The 17,867-nt window shown below is 39.7% G+C and overlaps 11 protein-coding genes across 11 annotated transcripts; 2 read left to right on the top strand and 9 right to left on the bottom strand.

The window, feature by feature from the left end:
* Positions 1 to 22: 22 nt before the first annotated feature.
* On the bottom strand, positions 23 to 1,486 carry AIT1 (Ait1p; the record flags this gene model as incomplete). The annotated part of the gene is made up of 1 exon (XM_018131019.1): positions 23 to 1,486. One exon carries the CDS (start codon positions 1,484 to 1,486, stop codon positions 23 to 25), a length of 1,464 nt encoding a protein of 487 aa, XP_017987093.1.
* Positions 1,487 to 2,012: 526 nt separating this feature from the next.
* Positions 2,013 to 2,678, bottom strand: AW171_hschr31966 (uncharacterized protein; the record flags this gene model as incomplete). The annotated part of the gene is made up of 1 exon (XM_018131020.1): positions 2,013 to 2,678. The coding sequence occupies one exon, from the start codon at positions 2,676 to 2,678 to the stop codon at positions 2,013 to 2,015; it is 666 nt and encodes a 221-aa protein (XP_017987092.1).
* A 683-nt stretch (positions 2,679 to 3,361) lies between these two features.
* RPP1B (ribosomal protein P1 beta) lies at positions 3,362 to 3,789 on the bottom strand (the record flags this gene model as incomplete). Its single annotated transcript, XM_018131021.1, has 2 exons — positions 3,362 to 3,568; positions 3,676 to 3,789. The coding sequence occupies 2 exons, from the start codon at positions 3,787 to 3,789 to the stop codon at positions 3,362 to 3,364; spliced, it is 321 nt and encodes a 106-aa protein (XP_017987091.1).
* Positions 3,790 to 4,219: 430 nt separating this feature from the next.
* Positions 4,220 to 4,468, bottom strand: STF1 (ATPase-binding protein; the record flags this gene model as incomplete). The annotated part of the gene is made up of 1 exon (XM_018131022.1): positions 4,220 to 4,468. One exon carries the CDS (start codon positions 4,466 to 4,468, stop codon positions 4,220 to 4,222), a length of 249 nt encoding a protein of 82 aa, XP_017987090.1.
* Positions 4,469 to 4,816: 348 nt separating this feature from the next.
* Positions 4,817 to 6,183, bottom strand: LYS21 (homocitrate synthase LYS21; the record flags this gene model as incomplete). Its single annotated transcript, XM_018131023.1, has 2 exons — positions 4,817 to 6,108; positions 6,168 to 6,183. The coding sequence occupies 2 exons, from the start codon at positions 6,181 to 6,183 to the stop codon at positions 4,817 to 4,819; spliced, it is 1,308 nt and encodes a 435-aa protein (XP_017987089.1).
* A 576-nt stretch (positions 6,184 to 6,759) lies between these two features.
* Positions 6,760 to 9,156, bottom strand: CDC53 (cullin CDC53; the record flags this gene model as incomplete). The annotated part of the gene is made up of 1 exon (XM_018131024.1): positions 6,760 to 9,156. The coding sequence occupies one exon, from the start codon at positions 9,154 to 9,156 to the stop codon at positions 6,760 to 6,762; it is 2,397 nt and encodes a 798-aa protein (XP_017987088.1).
* Positions 9,157 to 9,492: 336 nt separating this feature from the next.
* On the bottom strand, positions 9,493 to 10,899 carry SRF1 (phospholipase D regulator; the record flags this gene model as incomplete). Its single annotated transcript, XM_018131025.1, has 1 exon — positions 9,493 to 10,899. The coding sequence occupies one exon, from the start codon at positions 10,897 to 10,899 to the stop codon at positions 9,493 to 9,495; it is 1,407 nt and encodes a 468-aa protein (XP_017987087.1).
* A 446-nt stretch (positions 10,900 to 11,345) lies between these two features.
* MRX19 (Mrx19p) lies at positions 11,346 to 12,401 on the top strand (the record flags this gene model as incomplete). The annotated part of the gene is made up of 1 exon (XM_018131026.1): positions 11,346 to 12,401. One exon carries the CDS (start codon positions 11,346 to 11,348, stop codon positions 12,399 to 12,401), a length of 1,056 nt encoding a protein of 351 aa, XP_017987086.1.
* Positions 12,402 to 12,980: 579 nt separating this feature from the next.
* On the top strand, positions 12,981 to 13,058 carry AW171_hschr31959 (HCL062Cp; the record flags this gene model as incomplete). Its single annotated transcript, XM_018131027.1, has 1 exon — positions 12,981 to 13,058. One exon carries the CDS (start codon positions 12,981 to 12,983, stop codon positions 13,056 to 13,058), a length of 78 nt encoding a protein of 25 aa, XP_017987085.1.
* A 382-nt stretch (positions 13,059 to 13,440) lies between these two features.
* Positions 13,441 to 16,455, bottom strand: VMA1 (H(+)-transporting V1 sector ATPase subunit A; the record flags this gene model as incomplete). Its single annotated transcript, XM_018131028.1, has 1 exon — positions 13,441 to 16,455. One exon carries the CDS (start codon positions 16,453 to 16,455, stop codon positions 13,441 to 13,443), a length of 3,015 nt encoding a protein of 1,004 aa, XP_017987084.1.
* A 259-nt stretch (positions 16,456 to 16,714) lies between these two features.
* Positions 16,715 to 17,491, bottom strand: AW171_hschr31957 (uncharacterized protein; the record flags this gene model as incomplete). The annotated part of the gene is made up of 1 exon (XM_018131029.1): positions 16,715 to 17,491. The coding sequence occupies one exon, from the start codon at positions 17,489 to 17,491 to the stop codon at positions 16,715 to 16,717; it is 777 nt and encodes a 258-aa protein (XP_017987083.1).
* Between the last annotated feature and the right edge of the window lie 376 nt (positions 17,492 to 17,867).

Here is a 17,867-nt window from a genome sequence, read left to right as displayed (position 1 = left end):
ATGCTCACATAGGATCCTTTACTTACTTCCTGGTTGCCAGCACGCCAAGGGTAAAAACTGTGGTTGACCATAATATTGAGCCTACGACTGAAAACCAGCTATTAGCTGCCAATCTCCTCCATTTTAAAACAAGGCAGCGGAACTTGTGCAAGATCTTATTCGAATCGTCGTGGTCTGCCAACGAATTTTGCATATAATTCGAATCCACAGTGAAATATGCATCTGGATCTGAGGAGATAAGATTTAAACTTGTGGGATCTGCGCTGAAAAGCTCACCAATTTCTCTTGATTGCCTTGTTGAAGAGCGTTCTGGGTCAGTATTCGGTAATGGTTCATTATTCCAATAGTATAATAATGCGTGATAGAGGAAATTCAAAATTGAAAATGGCAACACTACGGTTAGCATAAAGAAAACTGATGATTTTTTACCAAAATATAAAACTGGGCCAGTAAACAACTCATCGTGGTTAGGCACATAGGTAAAGTAGATTGACATTATCAATGCTTGCCCGACAGTCTCTAAGATATAGGCTAACACAACAACGTTGGCAATAAGAAGTTTTCTCCAAAAGCACCTAGTTGTGGAGATTCTGCTGAAATATATCACTCCGTTATATTCATCATGGTTGTATCTGCCTCCCCGACTTCCAATTTCGCGTGATTGGAGCCACGTGGGATGACGGCCCTCCAGATCTTTCAAGAAGTTCATACTATCCGTAGAAAAGGCAATAACAACCGCATCATCATCAATAATTCTCCCTGTATCACATATACTTCCATAACCGGCCGACTTTTTCCTCTTGGCTGAGGTATTATAGATATTATCTGATATTTTAGATGAGTTTCTCCTGACATCCATGCATTTGGACAAAGAAATACTGTTTCTCAGAGTGTCTAACTCTTCACAAGACCCGTTGAGAAGTTGCTTGCAGTCTAGAGAAGTACTTGTACCGCATTCAGTCATTGGAACCTCCTCATATGCATTTAAATTCCCTAACATAGACAGTAAAAGTTCATTTGCTGCCCAGCAGAGCCCAAATAAATACGCTTGCCTTGGAATAATATGCCATAATATCGGGCCATCTTCTTTTCCAAGTAATAATGGAGTTGCTCCAATCCCCCCTTCCTGTACTTGTGGGTACGCTAAAGCAATCACTATCAGTAACATGAACCAATCTGTCACTACATAGTCAAATGCCATATTCAGAACAGAAAACTTCTCGGAAGAATGGAGGTTAAGTATAAATGTCTTAACAAAATAAATCAAAACGGGTGATAGAAATCCTAGCAGCGATGTCCTGAAATAGTCTTGCGGGTTTGGCCTGAACATAGTTGGATCATTGTACCACGACGCATACAAAGAGGAACCAGAATATACAAGTAGCACACTTAATAACATGCTAATTATAGTCCAATTACTTATATATGGCCTCGAGGACAGTATGAGGGGCATGAAAAAAGATGCAACATAATTTGTTCGACACATTTCACGTTCAGATAAATTGCAATTATATCCAGCTATAGTTGTCCACTATTTTCCGAAGGACCCTTGCAATATTGCAAGCGGTCTTATAAATAAAAAAACCTTCTCAGAATACAGCAACTGATTGAAGTCTTCCTGTGATAGTAGATTGATGTTCTATTTGTAATGATTAGTTCAGAGGCATTAGTTTCGCTTTCTTAAATGAGGATACATGAGAAATAGTGTTACCCGTATTTCACCAAAACAATCGCGGCGGCAATATCGACATACGTAATGATGGATAAGATAAAACTATGTGCTTCATTATTAATTACTGAATGCATTAAACTATTTAAGGTATTAGCAAGTGGAATTTTGATATAATTTTTGAGGATGGTGTATTCCCATGGATTGTAACAGGAGAGTAAATAACGTGTCCCTAATATGTTGAATGTAAACGTATCCGTTTGTTTTACTGAGCGAGTTTACTACTATAATACAGAGATTCCTTGGTCTGAAGCATTAATGTGTTTGAAGGTGAAGCGGTAAGTTAGAGCCTTTCCAAATGAAAAACTCTAACAAATCCGTTGCTTGATGGATTATCAGTCTGCCGCCTCATCCTTGGATGCGGTTTGGTGTTCTCTACAAGTTTCAGAGACTTTTGGGACTCATGATAGGAGCCTGATTTTCTTTTAGAAGAGTATGCGCTGTTATTTGAGGTTTTTGTAACACGTTTTACGGGAGGTGACTGAGCGGAGCATGTATTGGACGAAGTTTCTGTTTGTTCGAATTTATTCTTAAAGAATTCTGCTTCTTTTCGCAGAAGGTTGTTCTCTACCATAAGACGAGAGTCCCAGATACTTTTGCTTTGGGACAGCCGTGATAATTGGGCCTGAAGTGACCAATGCGAAATTGCTGTTAGGGACTTATGCAACACGTCGGCTACGTGATTCTTGTCTAAATCCTGCAGGTCTGATGACTTGAGTTGTTCGATGATCCTCATGATCTGCAATTTCAATTCTTGAGTACTATGAAGCGAAGGTATGAGGCCGAAAGGTTCCTGGGCATTGTTACTGGGACTAGCATCATCCTGCAGCACTGATTCTGGAAAAGTGCTGCTGCGAGATTCTAATGTATCGTTTGTTTCAGATGGTTTGATTGGTTCCTCAGGCGTAAGTGCCTGTAGCGTGGAGCTCTGAAGTCTAAAGTTGCGCATAATAATATATTGTCGTTGCCGTGGCAATTATTCTATAGAAATACCACCAAAATAGTGTTCTGAATTTTTTAAGGAAAAAGAAAAAGTTACAACCTTTATGATGTTTTGTAGAATACTATCGGATTCGTGCGCTTTCTATGCCTATTTTCCCTTCTTCCTTTTGGTGTTTGTCCGGGAATGATGTTTTCTAAAATCTTAGTTCTCCTGACTACTCCGTTTGATGAATGGGCTCGTTGTCTAGGTTTCAGTTATCTATTGGTTTGCTGTAGAGGGAAAGCGCAAAAATAGAAAATTCAAAAACAACAGGGGAAGAAGACTAATTTATTAAATACGATGCACAGAATGATAAACTAGGTAATATATAATACAGCTCACACATCAAGTTCAGGGAAGTGCCCGTGTTCAATGCAATAAGTTTATTATTGAAAGTAGTGCATCTCTCTTCTGAAGGGCCAAGCAGCGTTGCCTGCAATTTACAAAGAAGGAAATCTCATAAAGGAACTCCTTGCACCTAAGGGAAGGAACTACTTCTCACAACTTACATGGAAGTGCAGTATGAATTTTGGGATTAACCTATGGTAATCCGCTTAAACCAGAAATTCTACATAGAAGGTCTTAAAAACATACGTTAAAGATTTTTTAGTCTAGTTACCCTACATATCATGCATGCGATGAGAGCGCACTTAGTCGAACAAACCGAAACCCATGTCGTCGTCAGACTCTTCGGCGGCTTCCTCAGCAGCTTCTTCCTCAGCAGCTTCAGCTTGAGCAGCACCACCAGTAGCAGCACCACCAGTAGCACCGGAAGAACCACCAGTAGCGTGGAAACCGGACAAGATTTCCTTAACGTCCTTACCTTCCAAAGCCTTGGAGAAGATATCAGCCCAGACCTGTAAAAAAGTAGTTAGTATATGCAAAATTGATAGAATCCAGAGTACTAGAAGTTCAAATGTGGATCTGGAATTTTTTAAACGAGTTTCGATGGTTCTCAACATACGTTGTCAATGGAGGCACCAGCAGCCTTGGTTAGAGCCAACAAGTTGTCGGCAGTGATTTCCAAACCAGCATCAGCCAAGATCAAAGCGGCATAAGAGATAATAGCGTCGGACATTGCTTTACTTTCGGATATGCTCTATAACTGGTATATCTGTACGGCTTCGTGATTAATGCGTACTATTATCTTAAAGTTCGTACTATAGACGAGGTACATTTGGCGATACCCGTTGGTGTGCATTCGACAGTACGTGAAAATAAGTCTTAAAAAGATATCTTGAACTATGGAGTGTGTGGGTGGATGTCCGGTTGTAGCAGTCACAACATATTTAATTTTAGTATCACGTGACACATATACCGAAACGTGAGCGGCAACGCAAATTAATAATATAAGTGGACGTTGATCTTCTCGAAAAATAGATGAGTATGGTTAGATATATTGTGCTATCCATTATGTACTATATGGTATGAATCTTCAGAATCTCAGATAATTTTCTGAATATGTAACAGTGGTATGAATATTGAGGTAATTTCGTCAAATAGTTGCATTACTTTTGAATTTGTTGTTCCAAAGAATCAATCTTCTTCTGTTGTTCTTGCAATTTCTCGCGTAAACGTTTCAACTGCTCCTTCTCATGTTGCTTGACATACATGTCTTCTTGGGCCTTTTCTCTCTTGCGAAAAGCGTCGTTGGAGTTAATGTTGGCATCTGGACCGCCTTCTGGCTTAGATGAATACATTCTTAATGGAGTAAGACGTGCACAACCTAGTGATCTGGAACGAATAATTGATAACATTATTGGCTTTACAATTGTTTGCGGATGGTTGATGGACAAGTTATTGCAATGGTTTACTAGTACTTTCTCTCCCTATAAACCCCTACTCTTAAATACACCCACACCACCCACACACCCAACGTTCCGCTTGCTGATTGGCGGACGATATTTCATTAGGTCACGTGTTGGTAATATTTTTTAAGCTGCCGATATCTATAGCATGAATGAGACATGTGCCGGTAATTCCTAGGATACATTAATCTGGAATTCAGGATAAGACTCTAGGAGTAGCATGTGTAAATTGTCTTCTTACTTACGCTAAGTAAAATAAATGATAGTTAGTCCTAGTTCGACTACTCTATTTTATAACTAGGCTGCTGCTGTTGAGGCTGCAGATTCAATAGCTGTGGTTTCACCATCTTCAGAACCCTCCTCGCTAGATATCACAACGGTATGGTAGTAGTCCTTGATAAGTGAATCAACATCATCAATATTTAGAGGTCTAACATCACCGAGCTTCTTAATCTTTGCAGTTATATCCTTGACTTGGTCATCAGTGAATTCGAGATTCAATTGATCTACACGTGATTTAATCGCATTCCAGCCAGTCAGCCTGTTAGCAAAATGAATATATCTAGTCATACCAAAATCATGAGGATTTAAAATCTCATATGTGGAAGGATTAGCCAAAATAGCTTTAGCGTGGATACCTGCCTTGTGGGTAAATGCACAGAAACCTGTAATAGGGTTGTTGAACGGTATATTTACCTCCACAGCATTAGCAACAAGGGTCTCAATATCTCTGAGTTTATGCAACTTGTACTTAGATTTGACGTAATCGGGGCATGACACGATCATACGAGCAAGCAATCCACCCAAAGGTGTAATCCCATTCCGTTCACCAATACCAAGTACCGACACATCGACCAGCTTGGCACCACCCTCCAATGCTGTGTACGCGTTAGCGATAGCACATCCAGTGTCATTATGGAAATGACATTCCACATCACATGACACCACGGATTTTAACGTTCTAACCAATTCATAAACTTGTCTTGGATTTGCACAACCAACTGTGTCAGCAATACCAACCCTATTGACACCAATCTTGTCAACGGTCTTGTAAATGTTCAAAAGATCAACCAAATCGGACCTGAATGAGTCTTCGGACGAAAAACGAATCTCAATGCCTTTAGACTTGACAAACTCAATCACTTCAATGGCACTGTTGGCAATGTAGTTCATGTCTTTGCCATGCGAATATTGTCTTAGGAACTTAGATGTTCCAATAACCACATCGACACCGTCAACTCCGGTCTCGACAGCTACCCTAGCATCATCCATATGACAACGGATATGAGTCAAAATTTTAGCTTTTAAATTTAGCTTGCAAATGGCTTCACAGTCCTTTCTGGACTGTTCAGAAGCCACTGGCGATGTCAACTCAATATATTCAACACCAAAATCATCGAGAGCCTTCGCAATTTCAATCTTCTTTTCAGTACTAAAAAAGGCGTTTGCAAATTGTTCACCTTCTCTCAAAGTTGAGTCAATCAGTTCAAACTTGTTGACATTAGATAAGAAGTCACTGGGGTGTGGCCCATACGGAGTTTGCTGAAACTCACTCAGACTTGTAGACTGGGTAACCTTTTGGAAATCTTCTGATTATTTGTTAGTAAATATTCTTTTATCATATTTTGAAGTAATGTTTCTTACTTACCTTTCAAACTATGCATATTAAACTCTTTAACGGATATTTTTGATCTTGGCAGTTTTATGCGCTCAATTGGCCTGTAATGTTAGGTAAAACAGTAAATCTAAGAGATCTTATATATATATTTCTTCTATATTAATGAAAGAATATTGATACGTTAGAATTATGAAATAATAGGCTCATATATAAGTGTCTGTCATACGGTAAAAACAATTTTCAGTGCTTGAGTCACATCATCTTAAGCTGTGACGAAAAATCAATTGTATTCGCTGACTCTTATTTTTGCTATAAGAAATTCCGAAGTGGAAAAAAGCTTAACACATCAGAATCAAAAAACAAATTTAGATACCGTTGCAGCCCCAATTCCACTAGAATGTATGGCATGAGTCCAGACGTGTATACAAACGTGCATTATATAAGCGTTGGTGGTAAGTTAGTCATAGCTAACTGTATTGCAAGAACTAAATATAGTAAGCATGAGTGCAAGCAGTGACGGACTTAGACGCTAGAGCCCCAAGGAACAAATGTGATGGCATTGGGTTTCGTGATTGTATACACTGTATACTATATGGACATTACTAACGGTTGCAATTATCTATTATGCTAAGTACTGATAGGATTCGCCTTCATCACTTCTCTGCAAATACTCTTTGCTTATCAAGTTGTCAATAGCCCTTTTAATTAATGATACCTTGGCATTGAACCGCTGATGAGACTCTGCTATGCATTCATTTACTAAAGTGGCATGGGGCAGCTGCCTCTTAGCCTTCATTATCCTGACAATGCATGCCTCAAGGAACATTTGCCTTTCCTTGTTTAACTCTTTATCCATGAGTTCAGAATCCTGCATTTCTGATTTTCCGGAAGCAGAGAGACCAAGGTCACCTTTAACTCCAGCAGCAAAATTAACCTTACTCTTAGCGAGCTTGTACGGTTTGTTCAATTTGTATTGTGTCCCCAGCTGGCCCATATTTTCCAGTCCAGATGGGGTTTGCTGTAGAAGTTTCATTTTAATGAACGGAGCCATAGATAACACAATGTGCTGAGTTGTTAAATTAGTGCCTTCTTGAATTTGCTCGAAGGTCAATGTATCGTGTTCGTTGAAAAATAGTAATATAGCCATTTGAAACAAAGTCACAGTGAAATGAAATGGAGCTCTCCCTTGTCTACCAATATCTGCAGTAATCTCACCCCTTGATAGTGGCCATAGCCATTTCAAAACCCTACCGTTATGTTTTTTAACATATAAGTTCACTAACTTTGTATGCTCAGGGACTAAAACTTCAGGTAACTTGAACTCAATTTCTTGGTAAGGGAAAGGCCACATTGTTTCAGCAAGAACAAATGGCTGGAATTCTGGATACTTATCCTTCGAATAATCAGGTTCACTTTTGACTACGCTATTGAACTCCTGGCCTAATTGCTTTGACAAACGTACATCCTGGAACATCTTTGTTATCTTACCAGTATATTCCATACTATTTTCACTTTGTAGCCTTTGAATCACCATTTCTTCATCATCCTCAGAAGTCGAAGTACCATGGATTAATCGCTTTGCAAAGTTTTTCCGGTAGTGATATTCAAACGCATCTTTGTCTGTCAAAAACTTGAAGATCGTCATAATGTCATCTACGGACATGTCATTGTCGCTTTCCGCGCCGTTCTTATTTCTCTTTAGAAGCTGGTCACTATACTTCGCTAGCATCTCTGGGGTCTTTGAAGTGGCATTTTTGGATGAACCTGGAGCCACAGCAAATTGGTTATTGTTGATATAGTACCGGGAGCCATTCTCCAAAGCCTTAGTAAAGAGTGAATCACCCTTAAAGCAATCTTCAGATATATTGGAGAAAACAACGTAAACATCAATCAATGTTTTGATATAATCCTTGGGGGGTAACGCCGTTGGCCTTTTGCCATTTTCGGAACTTTGGGTCGCTTTATGATCTTGTAATAATCTGCTCACCTCCGCCTGACCTACCTCTTTGACATGCTCCTCAAAAGACTTTGTTAGTTCCGGAAGTAGTGAAAAGTCTCTCTGCATTAACTTATATAAAGTTGATATCTTTTCTTCGTCTCTGGATTTCAGTAATAAGATGAATTCCTTCTTCAACTCTTCGGCATGGTTGGTAATAAGTACCTCGTTCAAAGTATTCGATAGTGGCTTCTTTGTATGATCGTCCAAATAAAGCACCATTTTACTTTCTTCTTCTGCTATCCTTGCGTGAGCTTCAAAAATGTAATCCGTAACACTATGTGTTTCTAGGTATTTCTTAGACATATTGATGTAATACTCTCGTGTACTGTTCAAAAATGCCGATTCAAAGTTTTGGATATAAATATTAAGATTTAGCTTTTTCAAGTCAGATGGATCAATACCCAATGCAACAAAAGATTTAATTGCAGTGGTAATATCCGCTTGATTAACAATTTTTCCATCTCTTTGTAATGTCAATTGCTGCAAAATCTCATCGACCAATCCCTTGGAGTACTGGTCAAACATGACCTGTTTCCACGTCATTAAACACAATGTATTAACATCAAATATGTTCCTCTTACCATCGCTGCGCTCTTTTCGCACCCAGTATCTATTCATATAATCAAAAGCATGATTCAAAAAAATGGCCCCAATAGTAAATCTCTTCCACCGTCTAACGTAAAACTTCAGAAATGACTCATCATCAGATTTCTCCAAATTAACAATATAATCATGTAAATAGTTTTTTAGTCTTTCGTAGATTTCACCTCCTACTAAAATAGAGGACTGATTTGATTGTCTCTGAATCGCGTCTGACTGGAAGTGACCTGTAGACCGCGACTTGTTCACACAGTAGTTATAAATCGCTGTATAAACGTCCATGTACATTGTTGCCGATAAAACTTTTTGTACTCGACCCATTGCAGGTGTGCCATCGCGGCCGAGAATCTGACCTATACTTGGTTCAACAAACGTCCATGTGGCTTCCAAATCATCAGCTTTAGGCAACTTATCGCCCATATTTATATATGCAAGTTTGATTTATTAGGTATTCCACCTGATATACCTTTTCAAGCTGCCCTTCGGGGATATTATGTCTGATAAAGTGGTAAACAACCTCGGGGCTTTACTTTTGCCACCGTCTAGTCGTTCAATACGCTGTTTTCTGCTTTTTCGTTAAAAGTTCATGAAATCCGGGTAACAATTATTGACGTGTCAGCGCTACGCTACATACTACATATTATACAGAATGCTTAACTAGATTGCAGATGAAATTGCTATTTCTTGTAAACGTTTATTCATGTAGTCATGCTACATATTTTATAGTCCTTAACTGCAAATTCTTAATGTTTTTTCCTACCTGGGAGATGTAGAACTTACCCTTTCCACCACCCGAAGTATACTAATTGTGAAAGTGATGACCCACATGAAAAGAACCAAGAATAAAAACGCCGATAAGGCGCGCTGTTTTCGACAGATGTAATCAATCTTGGGGACCATAGCTGAAGAATCATCGTCTCCTGCACACACCCATGTCTTGTCATACAATGTGTTGAAAGCCAATGATAAATTGGCACTGGAAAATATAATGAATAGAAGGTCTAGAAGGATTAATCGCATTTTACCTAATGGGTTTCGTAGACCAAGCGGTTTGCCAGAAAATTCGTCATATGCAATGTAGATCAAATAGACAATGGCTACTGTATTTACCACGATCGCCATTATGGTGCTAGGTTGCTGAGGAACATTGGTTGTCCTATCCTGTAGCCGATGATGTGAATTTTCAAATATTCTGACAGCAAGACCTAACGCTACGCATGTAAGCATTATTATGATCAATCTAAATGAAAGCGGTAAGTATTGGTTATCTAGCAACAATTTGCGGAAACTGGGTCCCCACTGTTGTTTTTTACGCTGTTCAAACTGCAACCAGTACTGTTTCTTGCGTCTAAATTCTAGTTTATGTTTTTCCATAAAAGCCTGAAGTCTTCCAACATCATCATCATCATCATCATCATCAGATTCAAGGCTAACGTTCCGGGAATTGCTGCCCTTGAATATGCTTCCGTAGTAGAAATGCTTCAACTGGCTTATATACTTTGTCCACTCATTTCTGTCTTTTTGATTCTTAAATTCATAGTCATGTAGAATTGGGGCCTCGAATATAGCATTTAAACGTTCCTCACCACCCCAATTACTCTCTAAATCAGTGAGAATGCTTAGACTTGAACTCCTGTTCGGGCTAAGCTGCTGTTGCTGATGATGGTGATGGTGATGTTGTTGTGTAATAGCCCGCATCTTCTCCATTTTAGATATAGAAGACAAGCTGCTCGTAGAAGATGTACTAGTACCACTCTGGGGGTGCAGCGAAACGGAGTTTTTTGTCCTTTGCTTAGGGTGTCTCCCTTCCGCATCAATATTATTAACAAACTCGTTCCATTGAGAATCATAAGAAACTAGAAATGGGTCCTTAAACCGTTGCGTACCGGATGTCACCTTATCCTTCGAGAGCATTGCTGAATCCTTCAACTTCAATCTCTTGAAGTGAGCGTCAAGCGCAAACGGCGGCACCGTCGTGGGCTTCAAAGAGTACGCATTTAAACTCATACCCCTCACAACCTCGCCATCGCCATCGCCCGTATGCTTTACATGACCTGTACTATGAGTAAGTGATGGTTTTTTTTGCACCCTGCGATCAGATGAGCCCGACCTTGTTACTAAAGAATGCTGCTCATCATCTTCCCTCGAAGGTTCCACCGCCATTTTATCTGCAGCAAACGATTACACTCCTAAAACAACACTGCAAGCTTTATGAACGTTGGCCCCCACTAGCTAGGTATCCCTGGTATTCCTGTGGGTAATGTTTGTCCACTGATGTTGTTCTGTCGTGTCAGGCAGTCTTTATTTTTTATTATGTGGATTTGTTTTTGGGTCATCTTCCTATCCCTTACGTTTGTCAACTGTCAGCTTTCAGACAAAGCGCGCAGAAAGCAATTTGTATAAAAAGGAGTATTGATTACTTGGTATCTTATGTCACTTGTGTAATTGAGATAATACTAAGGCAATAGGGTTATACCAAAGCTTACTCATACGCAGCATTAGGCAGTGATCCGGTCAGATAAGTCTACTAAGTCATACCTCTGAATAACGATTCACTACTATTCTTTAGTTTAGATATTGTGGTGGAAAAGTGATTCTAGTCAAGAAAAATGCTTTCAATGTTTAATGCAATAAGGCGGTTAACGGCTTCTCACACTAAGGTTCCGCCGCTGAATGTTGTTCCTGAGCGCGTGTTCACTCTTCAGGATTATCTTAAAGACCCACTCAAAATTATTGTAATTCCCGTAACTACAGAGAAGTGCTACTTCTACTTCAAGCATACTAAAGAGCTGCTGAATACCAAGAGTAAATTTGTAAGGTATGAGCAAAAAATGATACAGAAGGCGACCAATGTTTGGCGAAACATGGAAAAGTCAACTAATGTAGTCACAATACAGATTGTAGCGTGGGTCAATCTGTTGTTGGTTCGCATCGCATGGATAGAGCGATCATTGACTAGCTTTCCTTCGGAGTCATACATTTTGAAGCGCGTAGAGCTGGTGAAGAAACGGACCGCAGAAGTGATGAACTTGCGTAAAGGCGATGAACTGCAACTGAGTGGACAAGAGCTAAAACTGATGGAAGAGGTAGTTAACCCGAAACCTGTTCATGTCTACTATCCCCGTAGCATAGTTCCAGAGAATGTCGTGGTCTCAGAATTAAATCAGCTATGGCAGAGGGGCAAGAAGGTGCATAAGAAATACTTCTATCTCTGCCTATTGGGGTTGCCACTCACGATACCCATTGCAATTGTACCACTGCTTCCGAATATCCCAGGATTTTACTTAGCCTATCGTGCATACTGTAACTATAAGGCATACGCCGGTGCTAGACACTTGGAAAGTTTAATGCAAGGCAACGGAAAACAGCATGTAGATTTTGTTGATTTGAAGGAATATTCAGAAATGTTGACCGACGGAGGCTCCACAGGATACCCGGCTTTTGATGCTCCAGAATCTATGTTACTAAATAATAACTTACTCGACAAACTCATGGATAATTTGTCTATTCACGAAATAAGACGCGATCTTACGATTGCAATGAAACAAGAAAAGCGGAGATTAATGGAAAGTACGCAAGGAAAAAGTACTAGAAAGACCAGGACTAGATCTAGAAAGAAAGCTAAAAAGGCAGAGGAGACTGAATCCCAACAAGATGACAGATAGATGCACGAGCGATGATGATAATAATGTAGATTTTTTAATGCAAGGTACATAATGCTGATATAATTTAACATACTACATGTTACACTTCAGCTGGATTCCCCTTTTTTCAATACCCTTAAATTCCATTCCAATCGCAATGACTGTCGCATCCGTACATTTAGAGAAACATCCGTACATTATGTTATTTTGTGGCTGTACTGTTAAAGTACAAATACATAGAGCAGCATCTTAGCCCTAGGCGTATAAACCATTGCTAAAGATTGTGCATTGGGGCTATTAGTATGGTACTTCCGGAAATGGTAGCCCTTTATCAAGATTACAAGTCACGTGCTACACAGAAGAAGGCATAGGAATCCTATTTCAACTCAGGGTAAAGCCCTGGCGAAATTTTTCTAGAAAATGTTACCCGGAAACCATGACCCAAGCAATTCGCCGGGAGGTATCCTGTCTCTACTCGCCCCGATGCAACTTTCACCTACGATGGATAATTTAAACAAAATACTTCTGTACTGTTAAGATCTTTCTTACAACTTCCTTCTACTTTGTTCTTTTATAACACCAGAAACACTTACTTCAGAAATGAGAGCCAAGTGGAGAAAGAAGAGAGTTAGAAGATTGAAGAGAAAGAGACGGAAGGTGAGAGCCAGATCCAAATAAACGGATAGAGACACTACTGCATACGTTGATTGATAGCGATTCCTAAATACGTTTCCTTTCAATTGATTTTTATGTCTTATGTTTTCTATCATTTACAGTCTCTGATATAGTTGAACATATTTTAAATACTGTTCCCAATGAGAGTCAGTTTTTAGCTATTCTATAGTTTAATTCATGTCAGCTTTTCTAAGCCTTTAAAGATTATTCAGTTGGAGTACTTCCTTTCGGGAGAGTTCGACGGGTTATTAAGTTCAGTCTATTCGTATCAAATTAGTTTTGAGAGGATTTGTTCGTAGTTAAAGTCCAAGAAGTTCAAATGGTATTACTTAGTATAAAGGGGACGAATCCACGGTATTCAACATCTATATATCATGTCGGTTTATCAATCAGTAGATTCTGCAAATCTTTCTTGAATTGTAGAGAATATTTTTTCGAATTCAGAATGCACTTCATTCTCACCTCTGCTTGGTTCAAGGAACTTCGATGAGGAGACAGCATGCTTAACGTCTGTGGTGGCTTCAGATAATTTTGCCCAATTAGCACCGTTGGAAATACTCCTCTGTGCTTCATCATAGTATGATACGAAGGCTTTCATCATATCATAGGTCTTCCAGATCGGACAGAAGGCATCATAGGTAGAGTATCCATTCTGTTGAAGAAAATCCTCCTTAATTAAATTAGCGACATCCAAAACGATCTTATCACTATCTGATAGGGCTGATTTCCCCACTAATTGCACGACTTGCTCCAACTCCTCTGAATTAGACAATATCTCCTTAATGCGGTTTCTCAACGTTGGGAATTCAGGATAGTTGTTATCGTAATACTTGTTCAAAATATTGGTATATTTGGAATATGAAACAGAAGTGTTAATAGATGGAAAATGCTTCCTTTGAGCCAATTTCTTATCCAAACCCCAAAAGACCTGGGTAATACCCAACGTGGATGTAGTCACTGGATCTGAAAAGTCACCACCTGCTGGTGAGACTGCTGCAACGATGGAAACAGAGCCCACACGGTTTGGAGAGCCTAACGCGATCGCTTTGCCAGCTCTTTCATAGAATGAAGCTAACTTCGCTCCCAAATATGCGGGGAACCCTTGATCGGCAGGCATTTCACCCAATCTACCGGAGATTTCTCTTAAAGCTTCTGCCCATCTTGATGAGGAATCTGCAATCATAGAAACATCCTTACCCTGATCCCTGAAATATTCAGCTAGGGTAATACCCGTGTAGATTGAAGCTTCTCTGGCTGCGACTGGCATATTGGAGGTGTTTGCGACTAATGTCGTACGTTTCATAATAGGTTCTTTTCTACCGTTCACTTCAGTGAATAGCTCAGGGAATTCCATTAAAACTTCAGCCATTTCATTACCACGTTCACCACAGTTATGAACTAAGACTTGGTTGCTCAATAAAAATTGGCGATCAGAATCCTCGGGTAATGTAATACCATAGTAGTCATTTTCACCTTGTTCTTCCAAGAAAAACTTGAAGTTTTGAGATTCTCTCGTAACATTATAAGGCCTGGCGATGTTTGTATTGCCGGATAAGCTTAATAAAGACTCCAATGAGCTTTTTCCTGAAACATTCAATGTGCTGTCAGCCAAGTGTGTATTCAAGCCTAAAGAACGAAGTAAAGGAATTAAAGCAGTTCCCAAAGATGTTTTTGGTATGTCAATTTTTAATACGTAACCTTCTGCAACATCTTCAATCGATCCTAAACAGTCAACAATACCCGCCAAGAAATATTCTCTAACCAAAACCAACTCGGTACGTAAAAAGTCAGGAATCTGTTTGGTAGCTCCATTTTCAAAACCAAATTCAGAAATAACATCAGAAAGTATAGAGTTCTTGATATTGATATCAACTAGTTGATTAGATTTCCTCTCAGCAGCCAACCCTAGCATCTGGGCGCTTTTACTTATACGGGAAAATAATTCCGCACCAACAGTTAAGGTTTCTGATGAATTACTAAACCATAAACCTAAAAAGTATGCGACGATAAATGGAAGCTCAACTGGACTGTCCACCTTCAAATTTGATAAGTATTCCACTAATTTCCTTCCTTCATAATTAATTGGAGAAATGATTTGTGTGGTAAGCTCACGAACAGCAGGTTCGATAAGTTGAACATCTCTTGCCTCAATGGTCCACTGGATTTTGTCCTTAGGCATTTCAGCAGTAAAGCTCATGAATTCTTCTGCAGTTTCAAAGTCTTTTGAAATTTGCTTACACAACTCGATCACTCTACCGTCCTTGGTCTGTTCATAACACATTCCTAAATAGTTAACAGTATGTTTTGGACCATTTCTTGTAACACGTACTGATCTTGGAGTCTCAACAACCAACTTGTGAGCACCATTACAAACAAATTCAAATTCAGAATTTTCATCCCCCACTCTGTACATCATTTCTCTGCCTCTTGGAAGCGCTGTAACTTCACGTGGGTTGCCATCCTTTCCCATAACAAAGTCACCAATATTGATATCCTCAATTGCCTTAACAGCACCATCTGACATCAAAACGTCAGTCCCCTTTGCAAAACAACCAACGTATATAATGGCATCTGAATTAGAATACTTGGATAAGGATTGGGAAATCACAGTTTTACCGCAACCGAATGCCCCTGGAATACATGTAGTACCACCCTGGACACATGGGAATAAAGCATCTAAAACTCTTTGGCCTGTCAATAGTGGATGGTCAGCAGTTAATTTTTCAGTCACGGGTCTTGGAACACGAACTGGCCACGTATGATACATAGAATAAGAAGACTTAGCACCATCAAATTCAACTTCTAATATGTTTTCATCAACAGTGTAATCACCTTCTGGAGCGATCCAGGTAATTGTACCTCTAGCCCTGGGTGGCAAGAGGATCTTATGGTCTTCAAGTAGAGAATTCTCCATTATCGAACCAAAAATATCACCACCAGTGATATGGTCACCAGCAGATAGCTTAGCTGGGGTGAAGTGCCATTTGATCTCTCTGCTCAATGCAGGCGCATCAATACCTCTAGGAATGTAAATTGATTGTGACACGTCCTTAATGGCCTTCAACGGCCTTTGGATACCATCATAGATAGTCTCCATCAAACCAGGTCCTAATTCAACAGAGAGAGGTTTACCAGTTCTTAACACAGGATCACCAACTGTCACACCTGCAGTCTCTTCGTACACTTGGATAGTGGCCTTATCACCGTCAATTCTAATAACTTCTCCAACCAAATTTTCGTGGCCAACTTTTACTAATTCATACATTGCACAACCGATCATATTCTCAGCAACCACCACTGGACCTGAAACAGAGTATATTTGCCCATATTCAGTCTCTGCATGGTCTTCCAAAGAGATTCTTTTGATTTCCTTACGTGCGTTTTCCAAAGCCCCTGCCATCCTTCTAAAATGAATACCAAACGCCTCTGGAGTTTTGCAATCAACAAAGCACTAAATAGATCGTACTAAACTTGTCTGAACCGTCTTTATGTTCGCAATAAGCAAATGGCAGGTTTCAGGTTAACCAAATACTCTCGAACAGATTTGTTAATTCCAAAATCCCCCCTGTTTCGTTGTCAAATTTACATTATGAAATTCATTTTGGTGTGGTGCAAAGGTGTTAATTGATATTATACAAGTCTCTCTATTGAAGTCTTATTTAATACAATTCGTCGTCAAGGCTGCAGACGAGCAAGTTATTTAAATCAATCCAAAACTCCTTCCAAAATTGGCACCAAACCTGCCATCCTGTTTGGCCGTCATTACCCACCCGGTCTGTGTCTTGTGCTTGCTGCTGGCGCTGGCGCTGTAGGGCTGCCGGGAGATAATACGATGGCACAGGGAATTTGTATGTGTTTAACGTCGTCTGTATATCTTCATCGGGACCAGTCCTGGGTGAAGTTGTTTTAGGTTTAATGGGAAATGCAACCGGAGTCTTCCGGCTGGGGGACAAAGTCTCGAATGTAGAACCATTTGGTTTATTCTCGCTGTCACCGCCCGAAAGTGCTAGCGGAAGAGAATAATCACTAGCTGTGTCATTTTCTTCTACTACTTCTGACTGCGTGCCATCTTTTGTCCAGCAATTCAGAAATATTTGTTTCATTTGCTCAATGGACTCGGTAAATTCCTTTGACATAGCCTTGTGCTCGCCAAAATCCTTCTGGTACGGATGCGAACCGTGAATCGCAAGAGAGGACCCTACGTGAGACGAAGCAGGAGGTCGCCACCGTACAAGCGCGTCCTCCATTCTGTCTAGTAGTCTATTGTATGTGGGAAATACCCTTTGATTTTGCTTCTCGATGACTAGTTGCCGGATCCCATTTGATGTGCGTGGTAATGACTGCGCATTATTAGGCACGTAGTTTGGAAAAGTAACATCGTCATTATCGAGAGCAAACCCTACAGTGTGCGGTAAGTAATTCTTGACTGATGGCATGCTTTATTTCGATCCGTTTGTATTCCTAGCATAATTGTGTATAATTAAAATAAAGCTTTTATTTATCTGTGTCACTGACACCGGCGTCAGCAAACGTTGCAAACTGCTCCTAGTCGTCCGATATCTGAAACTACAAGTAACTTTTTAATCAAAGTAGTAACAAATATTAAAAATAATTCTAAATACATAAATAGGCTCATAGACTGTTTCACACTAACCATTATGTAGGTTAGTTTTCATATTAGCCGCCGTTGCTTTCGAGGCTTTTAAACGATTTCAATTACGTGATATTTATATACTGTTACCCTCCCTTGGTGAAAAAATAAACAAAAAAAAGAACGACCGATCGGATTCGTAAAGGCCACCCCTTTTGCCA

This window comes from Eremothecium sinecaudum, chromosome III (genome assembly GCF_001548555.1).
Source record: "Eremothecium sinecaudum strain ATCC 58844 chromosome III, complete sequence".
NCBI lineage: Eukaryota > Fungi > Ascomycota > Saccharomycetes > Saccharomycetales > Saccharomycetaceae > Eremothecium > Eremothecium sinecaudum.
Note: the sequence above shows the minus strand (reverse complement) of the source record. Positions and strands in the feature narration are given on the sequence as shown.